Source organism: Clarias gariepinus, chromosome 21 (assembly GCF_024256425.1).
Source record: "Clarias gariepinus isolate MV-2021 ecotype Netherlands chromosome 21, CGAR_prim_01v2, whole genome shotgun sequence".
Lineage (NCBI taxonomy): Eukaryota > Metazoa > Chordata > Actinopteri > Siluriformes > Clariidae > Clarias > Clarias gariepinus.
The window spans coordinates 13,150,359-13,162,521 of NC_071120.1; the positions used below are offsets into that span (position 1 = coordinate 13,150,359).

At 38.5% G+C, this 12,163-nt stretch overlaps 1 protein-coding gene across 4 annotated transcripts in view; it reads left to right on the forward strand.

Moving 5' to 3' along the window:
• Nucleotides 1–12,163, forward strand: part of dnm1b (dynamin 1b) — a 31,024-nt gene that overhangs the window by 4,815 nt on the left and 14,046 nt on the right. For all 4 annotated transcript variants that reach the window (XM_053481241.1, XM_053481242.1, XM_053481240.1 and 1 more), the window contains exons 3-15: nt 464–613; nt 2,073–2,276; nt 2,428–2,526; nt 3,389–3,549; nt 3,960–4,102; nt 4,291–4,426; nt 6,078–6,145; nt 7,216–7,354; nt 8,034–8,120; nt 8,230–8,300; nt 8,427–8,478; nt 9,006–9,017; nt 11,079–11,192. In XM_053481241.1, coding sequence (XP_053337216.1) covers nt 464–613; nt 2,073–2,276; nt 2,428–2,526; nt 3,389–3,549; nt 3,960–4,102; nt 4,291–4,426; nt 6,078–6,145; nt 7,216–7,354; nt 8,034–8,120; nt 8,230–8,300; nt 8,427–8,478; nt 9,006–9,017; nt 11,079–11,192 — 1,436 coding nt within the window. The remainder of the gene's footprint in view (nt 1–463; nt 614–2,072; nt 2,277–2,427; nt 2,527–3,388; nt 3,550–3,959; nt 4,103–4,290; nt 4,427–6,077; nt 6,146–7,215; nt 7,355–8,033; nt 8,121–8,229; nt 8,301–8,426; nt 8,479–9,005; nt 9,018–11,078; nt 11,193–12,163) is intronic.

The following is a 12,163-nucleotide window of genomic DNA, read 5'->3' on the forward strand; positions in this document are numbered from 1 at the left end:
AAAAAAGGTGGACTTTTGTATAACTGGTAGTGTTTTATTTAGCATTTTTATTTAATAGGTTCCTTGATGAAGGATAAAACATGCATGTGTCTGCATTTCAAAACCACCAGTCCATTATTACTTTCAGGTTATTTTGAAAACTGCCAGAACTTGCTAAAACAGTAACTTTCGTAGTTTCGTAGTTGCAAAAATCATCAAATTGTCTCTTATGAGGACCACTCCAGAAAAGACAGTCCAAAACCCTCGGCTGAAGAGGATTTATTTACCTTATTGGGCCAAGGCTTAAATTCCAAAGTGACTTATAAGTGCAACATGATGGATGTCAACAGTTGAGGTTAGGGTCTTGCTTAAGTGCACAACATGATCATGAGTCTAATATCCTAACCACTGAACCACAACTGCCTTTATCTAGCATTTCAGATAGCTTTTCAATTTTATTAATAAAATCATGATTTATTTGCAGAATATGCTGAGTTTCTCCACTGCAAAGGGAAAAAGTTCATTGATTTTGAGGAAGTCCGTCAGGAGATCGAAGCCGAAACAGACCGCGTCACTGGACAGAACAAAGGCATTTCCCCAGTACCCATCAACCTGAGAGTCTACTCCCCTAATGGTGAGACATACAGTACAGTACAGGAAATCTTATTTTAAAAGCAAAATTAAAATGGTCTGACCAATTTTATTCTAGCACACAAGGTGTAACAAAACATTTAATAAGAAAACTGATACATATCCTATTTAAGAAGCTTTAAACTTTGAACTTTTAGACAAACCATGAGAGCTAAGGCATGCATCGCTAAATGACTTCAATACAATCTGTAAAACAGCAAATTATTGCATTTTAATGTTGTGCAAATACAATAATATATAGCAAAGTTATGTGATACTGTAGTGTAACCTTTTTTACTTTTTTTTTTTAATTGGTGCATCTCTTTTTTCATCCTGCTATCACTAGCACTGGTTTTGTGGCAGTTGAGAGCACTGATTCACTTTGCAGTAATATTTTTAAATGAACACTAAGCAGAAAAATACAATTACAAAATTACAAATGCACATAAATTTAATGTACAAGAGACATGAGATAAAGAGCTGTTATCAACTACTGAAGTGAAACTAAAACTGGTAGAGGAGAAGGCTGATGATGCGTGTGTACTGTTTTTAAAAGCTTCTGTTTACAAAAAACAACACTTAACATCATTTGCTCCTATCTTTTTGACTCACTACAAAATCATGATTAAAGCATGAATTTGCAATATTTTTTTAAGACTGAAGCAACATATGTTTTAATACTTAATGGCATACTTAAATGATCACAAACATAAATTCAGGCTGATTTATATATTGGGACAAAACTGTAGCAGGTGAAGTTTATGCATTCGCAAAATCACACAAATTTCACACTCTGACAATTTTGTTTGTGTTTTTTAATGATTTAGTTTTAGATTTAGTGATTGTGCTCTCTAGTGATTTAAAGAGAAAATTCACAAAATATTCTCAGTTTGTAAAAGCTCTTGCTTCATTTGAAAAAAAAAAAGTTTATATAAACACAACACTGATTTTTGCAGTTATAGCAGAAAAAGCATTTTTTTCCCTAATTTAGTCGTTTCCAATTCCTCCCCGTCACTAGGGGGCTTCCACATTAAACTACTACTACCACTCAGTCAGAAGGAGCGAAGACTATCACGTTTTCCCTCCGCACTGCTTGCTCACGCACCTTTGGGGGCGGTGTAACACACTCGGAGGACAGCGCTAGCTGTAGAGCTGTGATTGATGTGGGAGCACTAAGTACCTCTCATCCCACCCCCTTTGAGAGAGCTTGGCCAATCAGCTATGTCTGGACCTCCAGCTGCAAGAGGTTACAGCATCACCTCAATATCGAGTTCGATTCCCACGGGGATTAGTCTCGCGATCTCCGGATGGTAGGGTGAGCACTTTACCAATGCGCCACTCGGAGGCCCGAAAAAAACTATTTTCATTGTATGGAAGAGACAAATGCTGTAACAATGTCAAAACAGAGAGATATTTTATAGAATTTAAAGCCTAGTGTAAAACCTCTCTTCCTTCCTATTTAGTCCTGAATCTGACTCTGGTGGACTTGCCTGGAATGACCAAAGTGCCGGTGGGGGATCAGCCAGCTGATATTGAGCTCCAGATCAAAGATATGATCATGCAGTTTGTTACAAAGGAAAACTGCCTCCTGCTTGCAGTCTCTCCTGCCAACTCAGACCTTGCAAACTCGGATGCCCTCAAGATTGCCAAGGAAGTGGACCCTCAAGGTATAAAATGGAGTGTCTATTAATAATTTCTATCATGTTTTGCTTTCACATGGCCAGATGTACCAAATGTGTGAATGTACAGTAGTTGATATAATGTTTTATGTTATGTGAGAGACATCAAGTGTTCATTTTTGTGTGTGTCTCTGAGCAGGTGTGAGAACGATTGGTGTGATCACTAAATTGGACCTGATGGATGAGGGTACAGATGCACGTGAAATTTTGGAAAACAAGCTTCTTCCTTTACGTAGAGGTAAATATCATTCACAAAAGGACATAAGGGTCACTACCTCCTATTCCACAATGTAGTGGGCATCATTGCACTTAAGTCAGCAGGTTATTTTCAGAGCACGCTTCATAAATGTGTCTTTATGAGAGTAAATATTCATTTTCATTGACACAAGGACACTCTCAGAAACAAGGGCTTAAACAAACTGCTATAGATCAGCGGTTCTCGAAAGTCAGGGACCATTTCTTATAGACAAATCCCCAGATAACCTTAAAAATTTGCATGTTCTTCATAAGTTTGCATGTTCTTCCAATGCTTGGTGGGGTTCCTCTTTTTTGCTCGGGTTTTGTCCCATAGCCCAAAGATAAGCAGATTTGACTAATTGGCATTTACAAATTGCCTGTAGTGTGTAAATGTGCTTCACTTGGAATAGCTGTAGGTCATGGAGCTAGAAAAAAAAAAGAAATCATAAATCTAGGTTTTAAACTACTACTAACACTCAGTCAGAAGGGGCGAAGACTATCACGTTTTTCCTCCGAACTGCTTGCTCACGCACCTTTGGGGGCGGTGTAACACACTCGGAGGACAGCGCTATCCGCTCCTTCCTCTTGCGTGAACTCACAGACGCCCCTGATTGGCTGTAGAGCTGTGATTAATGTGGGAGCACTAAGTACCTCTCATCCCGCCCCTTTGAGAGAGCTCGGCCAATCAGCTATCTCTGGACCTCCCACAAATTGCCTGTAGTGTGTAAATGTGCTTCACTTGGGAAAGCTGTAGGTCATGGAGCTAGAAAAAAAAAGAAATCATAAATCTAGGTTTCTTGTACATCTCATAACATACAAGCCTGTGATCTGGCTTGCTACTGTAATGTTTGTGGCCCCTATAGGCTACATTGGAGTCGTGAATCGTAGTCAGAAAGACATTGATGGAAAAAAGGACATTACTGCTGCCATGGCAGCTGAGAGGAAGTTCTTCCTCAGCCACCCTTCCTATCGTCACTTGGCTGAGCGCATGGGGACGTCTTACCTGCAGAAAGCCCTCAATCAGGTAAGAGATTCACAATAAAGCATTCGCTTTATAGCACAACATGTCATATTTTGTATATAATTATGCATGCAATGATCTTTGGAAAAAAAATGCATGTGCCTATTATGTAGCTTAAAGAATGGGAATGAAATAACATGTGACATCGTAAGAATTCATATACAGTAGTCAGGTTGATTTGTAATATGCAGTGGTAGAAAATCAAGACAGGTATGTCACAGGTAGAGTGGTCAAAATCGGACTATGTTCATTATTTCTAAAATGTAGGGTTCACAAAAGAAATTAGTGAAAGTGGTACTTAAATGTCTCCATTCGTTTCTCAAATGAGCATAAACTGCTTGGTGGACTAGAGATACAAGAGCATGAGTTGCATTGAGAATTAACACATGCTTATGGATTTTGTCTGGTTACAGCAACTGACTAATCACATTCGGGACACGCTGCCAGGGCTGAGGAACAAGCTACAAAGCCAGCTGCTGTCCATTGAAAAGGAAGTGGAAGAGTATAAGAACTTTCGCCCAGATGACCCCTCTCGCAAGACCAAGGCTCTTCTTCAGTCAGTGTTTTTTGTTGTTGTCGTCATTTCGTAAAAATCTTGCATGTTTACACTAATTTACACAGAGGTATATAATAACAAGGTTCATTTTATGTCATTTCTTTTAATGCAGTCCCATTTTCTTTGGTATTAGTGCAATTATAATCCTGGTTTGCCTGTTAGTTAACTGCTGCGCTCTTTTCTTACAGAATGGTTCAGCAGTTTGCAGTGGATTTTGAGAAGTGCATTGAGGGATCCGGTGATCAGATCGACACTTATGAGCTGTCAGGGGGAGCCAGGATCAACCGTATCTTTCATGAGCGTTTTCCCTTTGAACTGGTCAAGGTGATTATAATTAAACTCTTTGAATAATTTTTTTTTTCAGAGGAAATTCATGGCTACAAAAATTCTTAAGTTGACTGGATTTAATGCCGACATAGTGGCACTTTGTTAGAGTTCAGGTTGTAACTGGTAAGTGTGCTTTGTTGTCTGCAAGACAAAAAAGAAAATCCAAATCTGAGCAGTTCTGTTCTGCCTAAGGGTGGAGCTAAGCCAGAAAGTTAAAAATAATAGCATGAAGTAAAGAACCTTGTAAGGTTCATTTCACAGCCCATCCACACGGGCACAATATGACCAACCATTAAAAAAACTTAAATTTTCATGAAGGCCTTTTTACAACTCTATATGTATTACAGTCTCAAGCCTTTTTTAAATTAGCCTAGAAATTATGCTGAAACCTGACTATTAAAAAAAAAAAAACCTTTGATCAGGCTTTCCGACACTGCGGCTGAAGTGCTTTAGTCTAAACAGGCATAAAAACGAGTCAAAGACAGAAACTTGTCACAGGGATAGAGCTGGGGCTTAAAATCCTTATACCTGGGTGGTGGACAAAACACAATGTCTTTGAATTTAGGTGGTGGAGTAAATACAGTGTCCTCGAATCTGGATGATAAAAATGAACACCATCCATCCATCCATCTAGCAAACTCAGTAAGACTACTAGGGACCATGGAGGCCTATGGTGACCATTGGAGGCAAATGGGGACCATTGTATTTATTCCCATTTTGTACAAACGTGGTAGGACCTCCAGTCAAAATGCTCACGCACATTGACGGGAACCCGAGAACCCGAGAAAACCCACCAAGCATGGGGAAACCATGCAAACTCCATGCACACAGACCTATCATGGGACTCAAACCCAGGACCTGAAGATGCAAGGCAACAGTGCCACCACTAAGCCACCATGTCTCCAAAAATGAACACAATATCCTTGAACTCAGGGGGTGAAGCAAACATGAAGGCCTTGAAACCAGACACAGGAGCGAACATGATGTTCTCACAGACAGGTAATGAAAACAGTGCACTGCTGGAGTGGAGAATTGGTAGTAATAGCTGCATATCCTCACCACCAGAGGACGCTGCTGAGCTAGATGGAGATGGTGAAGTATCTGGCTGAGACAGAACTCAGGTGAAGCAGGGCACCCCTAAGTGCCTACAGGGTAGACAGGAAATAGAGCAGAGCTTCCATGAAACAGAGCTAACAGAGTTATCATGAGGATACATGACAGATTTATGAGAGCTATTACAGTTAGCACTTAACTCTGGTTGGTACTTGGTGCTGGTGGCCTGACTGTCAACCTCCATCTTTGGCTAAGGCAGCTAGGTGGTGAGCACTACTTCTTCCTCCAGAAGCTACTGCATCAATTCCATTGCATGCTGTGCCTGGAACGACGCATATGTCCATTAGTATCATGAACTCCTTTGCTCGCTGCTGGATGGCACACAGCCACTGCCCATGGTCTTTGCCATCTGTCCTCTGTTGCGACTTGGTGCAGGGAGTGCCCTTCAGAAGTTACCCCTGACATTAATTGTATTACCTCTTCTGTGTTTATATCACACACAGGACTTTATCATGTTTTTGCTCTTTAGCTGTTTTTCATTCCTTAGGGAGAAAAGTTTACATATGTTTCCTCTCACTGTCTTTTAAATTTGTAGATGGAATTTGATGAGAAAGAATTGCGTAAGGAGATCAGCTATGCTATTAAAAACATCCATGGTATCAGGTGTGTACACAAGACACACACATACACACACACACACAAATCACACACACACACACACACACACACACACACACACACACACACACACACCTTAAATTAATATCTATTCATACTAGATCGATTGTTTTACAGGTTTCTGGACCTCATGCCACAATGTTTTTCCAATTAAGTGGGACTTTACTTATTTTCATATGAAATGAAGTGCTGTTGTGCTAAATATCATAATGGCTGTGATGTGCCCATAGACATGAGGGCACGGTATATACACAGTATATACACACACACACTTATTGTTGTTCTAGCAAACATTAATTACACAATGGTTGAAAGTAGGTTGGTACAGTCCGTAGTACTGGGAAAAGAGAGAGCAGAAGCACTTTAAGCAAGAAAACACATCTGGTCATAATAATGTTATGTCATCTTAAACAACACTTTGTCTCCTTAGTAATCTATGCTTATTCTACACAGATTCTATACCCTAACTAGCTTTCCATTTAACGCTATTTGTGATTCAAACCTGGAACCTGGAAGTTGCTGTTCTAAAGCTGAATAAGTGGAAATATAAAGTAAATCTCATACAGTAGGTTTCTCAAAACTGTCCACCAATTCCATGGTTTATTCTTTTCACCTTTGGCTACATAGTATTGAATTTAGTAACACGAAGACTGCACAATTGTGACTAGCCATGCTGATATTTAGTACAACCGCACTCCCTCTAATGTCATATTGCTAAAATGTATAACTAAATGTAATATAGTAAACATAGGGTCATGTGATACATCAATGACCGAAGCAATGTTGCAAATAAGACATTTTGCAGTACAGTATATTGCTATGTACAGTGCATCAAGAAAGTATTCACAGCGCATCACTTTTTCCACATTTTGTTATGTCACAGCCTTATTCTAAAATGGATTAAATTCATTTTTTCCTCAGGATTCTACACACAACACCCCATAATGTCAACATGAAAAATGTTTACTTGAGATTTTTCCGGATGCACTGTATTTCTGTTAAGTCTCTCTCTCTCTTTCTCTCTCTCTCTCTCTCTCTCTCTCTCTCTCTTTCAGGACTGGTCTCTTCACCCCTGATATGGCCTTTGAGACGATTGTGAAGAGACAGATTGCTAAGATCAAAGAGCCATGTCAGAAATGTGTGGACATGGTCATTTCAGAGCTGGTCAATACAGTCAGGCAGTGCACTAAGAAGGTAAGTCTACATCTGTGTACTTTAACTGTGGCAAAGTTTTTTCTTCTCATTTCCGTACAGACTAAAGAAACATTAAGAAGTTAAAGCAGTGAGGTTTATTAGTGAGAAATTTACTCATTTGGGTGCTTTAGTGGTTGGGTTGTTTAGCACGATCGCTTTGCACCAGGCGGTTCTTCACTTGTAGACTTTGTGGAGTTTGTATAATCTTCCTATGGTTGGTAGGTTTCCTCCACATACTCTGGTTTCCTCACACACTCTGAAGACGTTAAGCAGGTTCATTGGTGTATCCTCACTTGTGCCCTGAGGTCCCTGGGATAGTCAGCAGGCCCCTATGACCCGGCCCAGGAGAAGCGGTATACAGTAGATAATGGATGCATAGTTTGATTTATTTGATAAACAATTATACAAGTCATAACAATTTGAACAACAATTTGGTCGCTGTAATAAAATTGCTACTACCATGTTTTGCAAATTGTTAAAAATCTAGAATGTTCAAATAATAGTTTAGCTAAAATGAATTGTACTCCTTTTCTTGGATTAAGGGTCAGCCTAAATATGGTTTAGACTTTGTTTCTTTTCACTTTTGTACTGGTTCTACATAGCTGGAATATAATTCTGTGGATGAATCTATATTTCAGAGCATTTTTGTTTAATGGTATGGTTTATTTTGTGCTAACAGTTAGCTCAGTACCCAATGTTGAGGGAGGAAATGGAAAGGATTGTCACACAGCATATCCGTGACAGAGAGAGTCGCACAAAGGACCAGGTTTGGCTGCATTTGCACCTAAACTGCTATTTTAAAATCTATGACAACATACAGTAAAATGCTTAGAAAATGCGTGTAACTGCATGTGATATTCTCATTTTTGTTGTAGGTGATGCTACTGATTGACATTGAGCTGGCCTACATGAACACCAATCATGAAGATTTCATTGGTTTTGCTAAGTAAGATTAACCAGCTTATTAAGTTTTAAAGATTGTGTTTACAGTAGTTTACAGTGTAGTTCAGAAAAGTTAATGTATATGTTAATCGATTATGCAGATTGAAATTCTTTCAAATTTGCTTGACAGTGCCCAACAGAGAAGCAGTCAGATGAGTAAAAAGAAGGCTGCAGGGAATCAGGTAGGTATCAGCGGCCCACATACCCAAACTGTTCATTTGTTTTAGCCTAAACAGAAACAATTACAACATTCTTCCTGTGATGGACATTAATGGATATTTTAAATAAGCAGTTAAATGGTAAAAGTGCTCTAGTATCTATAACACAAATTTAATTTCATGCTTCTTCTTCTTCTTTTTCTTCCCAAGAATTAGCTATCTACGTCTGAGTATGAAATAATTCTCTTAAATCTGTTCCTTCCCCCTTTTTGCCTTAAACACACCTTTTAGGACTTCAAAATGTTTGTTAAAATGTTTTTGATATATCCGATATATCTGATACTTCAGTTCTGAAGCTTGTTGATAATGTAATTAATTGGAATGCACCAATTGATTAAATGATTTTTCCTTAGTTTTTCTTCTTCATCCTCTACGGTTTTCTGCTTTCTGTTGCTCTTTTTTCTCCGCTCTTTTTTTTTCAGCTTATCTAATGACCTCTTTTAAACCATCTCTTTTGCTTTGCCACTGTTGCTCTGGCAACGGAAACACAGGATGAGATAATGGTAAGTGTGCAGAGAAGACCTGTCTAAAAGATGTGTGTGTGTGTGTGTGTGTGTGTGTGTGTATTGATTCATTTTCCATAAGAGCAGCTTTAACAGAAACATCTGTAACCCTAACCCTATCCCAAATATAATTCAACTCAAATTTTTATGTTAATTCTCTATTACCTCGTAATTTCTGAATAGTAACAATTGACTTTTATTGAAGAGAATAAGTAGCAAACAGAGTAAAAAAAAAAGGTGTCAAAAACAGGAAGAGGCTCAGATGATTTACCATCAGGATGTACAAGTCAAAGACAAACTCATAAAACAACAACAACATGGAAACCAAAGAAAACTTCAGGAGCACAAGACGGATTGGTATGACAGATGTACAACAAAGCTGAGTGGATACTTAACAGTATGTGGATGACTGAAATCATATTCACTTTTTAAAAAGATCAGGTAAATGCAAGTGTGTCATTGTGTTATGTGTCTGGGGGGGTTGGAGTCTAAGGAGGCCATGTTTGTAGCATGTGCTATTTTAAGTAAAATACAGTTTGACATTTGCACGACGGAACAAAAGGGAATTGTGGCCCATTGGGGGAAATAATCATGATTATCTGCACAGATAGAACCACAAGAACAACTAACTTCCTGGTGTTGTTGTTAATTTGGCCATTGTCTATAAGGTGATATCCAAAGGTGAGGCCACTTCTAAAAAAATCCCTTTTACAATCTGGATGTGAGTTGGGCATTTTGTTTACCTGTCCTCATATCTTCGAAACACTTGACTAAAAAGCACTTCTGTAGTTTTGAAGGATGTGGCAGATTTGGTGATGAGATCAGGCGAAGTGTTTCCTTATGATTCTGGAAGGTCCATTAAGTGTAGGACATGCTGTGGCCAGGGACGCTGTGGTGTTGGAGGCAGAACCGGTTTTCCCAGAGCTAAGGTCCAATGTTACACATCGAATATGGGAGATGATTTTTATGCACATCAGTGTCTATCTTTTGTCACCAGGATTTATTGTGGAACTGTTAAACTGTGGCTGGGGATGTGTGGACCAGATGACAAATCTTACCCTTGTCCTAGGGGTACATGCATTCTTCATTTGGCACGTGACAGTTTGAACCAGGATTTTGAAAAGAATTGGCTTGCACAATCTCTTAAAGACAGAGGATTGTGGTATTACAGAGTACTCCTAATGAAATGCTGTGTTTTCTTAAAACCATTTTCCATGTATTTATTTCCTCAAGATTCATGAGGTTGTAAGCAGTGCCAGATCTAATTTGATTAATATTTGGCCGTGAACAAGTTTTTCTGGGCAGGTGGTATGAGGTAGAGGATAAGAATGTTTGGTACGGGGTAATATTATTTGATCATTATCTAGGTCAACCCTTAATAGTCAATTGCAGTTGCAGGTACAGTAATGCTTTTATTAAAGATGGCAAATAGCAAAACATCCAAAAACACTTATTTGTCATCAAAAGCAAGCTGAAGGTCAGGCAAGTTACCTGAAAAGCCAAAATCTCAATAAAAAAACAAACAAAAAAAAAACAGGAAACAAATCTGATAAAAACCAGGAGCATTAAAAGGGCAGGACGGGCTTAGTATAACAGTTATAGAAGTGGGCAGTGGGCGTGTGATTGAGCATTATCTGTAGACAGAGAGGAAGTGGGTCAGACTGGCATGATGATTTCCACCTGCATAATATTAATGCTGCCTGTCTACTTATTTGTGTCTCATTGTACTTTCAGTGACTCCCTTAATCATTGAGACAGTGGACTCCTAGTGGAGCTTTTGAGACATGCATGCATGCATGCTCAAGCACACACACACACTTACACACCCGTATGCAAGCCGTTGAATGTGACCCGTTTTTTTTTGTTGTTGTTGTTTCTGTATTGTTGAAGTTTCTAATGTAAAGTGCACTGAAAAGCATGTATGAAATAAATGAGAGCCAAGAGCTTAGCTATTTAGATAGCTAGTGCTCTCTCTCCTGCTTACTCCCTTAGTTGCCATGGACGCACACACAGTCTATTCTGCGTTAAGTATTTAGGCCTTTGTAATATGCCTGTGTGTAGGTGATCAGAAAGGGCTGGCTAACCATCAATAACATTGGCATCATGAAGGGAGGAGCGAAGGAGTACTGGTTTGTGCTGACTGCTGAAACTCTATCCTGGTACAAAGATGATGAGGTGAGTCCTTTTACTGCTCATTATTCAAAGTCCATGTGATCTACACACATTCTTTAAAGACCATCATGTTAATCCAGCACAAGACTTTTTTTCATTACACAATATTTACTTGAAAGGACAGATGACCAAACCTCATTTTGTTGCTTTTTTTCCTTTCGATTTCAACGAAAGAGTTACATCTTTATCTTTTTTCTATGTTTGGTATTTTGAATACACTATCATAAACCCTAAAGGGGAATACTGACTTAGGGGGGTTTTAACTATGTTACCGAATTTAATTTATAACAGGTGAGATCTTAAGATCTTATAAAGTAAAGGACCTTCATTGGAAGGTCCTTACGTGTGGGAGAAATCCTAGTCATGAAAAAATCTTGAAAGTTTACTTGGAAGTTTGAAATGTAGTCACTGATGTTAAAAAACAGTCTGTAAATTATTTGAAGATGGATTGTAGCAGTTTGGAGGTGGTTCATAGACTTTGTACAAATAATTGTTGGGCTCACAAGAGTTTGAAAGTTACATAAGGTTAAAGTACAGATTAGGAGACCCTGACATGACAAAACAAATGAATTTAGCAAAATAACTCATGCATTTAGATCCCGTCACATTTTAATTCTGGCAAGACAAGCCTTTTTGCAGAGCAAACAGTTGTAGAGCAGTGAACGACCATCCATGTCAACCCTGTTTAACAAAAGAACGATCCAGGAGCTAAAGATTTTAATAGAACAAAATTGTGTTAATGCCTATTAATTAATTATTATTTTTTTTAAATAATGTGGAATGATCTTGTTTTAAATTGATGCAAGCTAGTAAAGTTGGATGCATATTTTTTTTACATGTGAAAGTTGGACAAGTAAGTTTATTATTTAAACATTATTACTTACAACATATTGAAAATGGATTGTTATATTTTTAAACACATTCACATATTTGAAATTCACGCATAAGGTATTTGTTCGGTATGATGAGCAGAG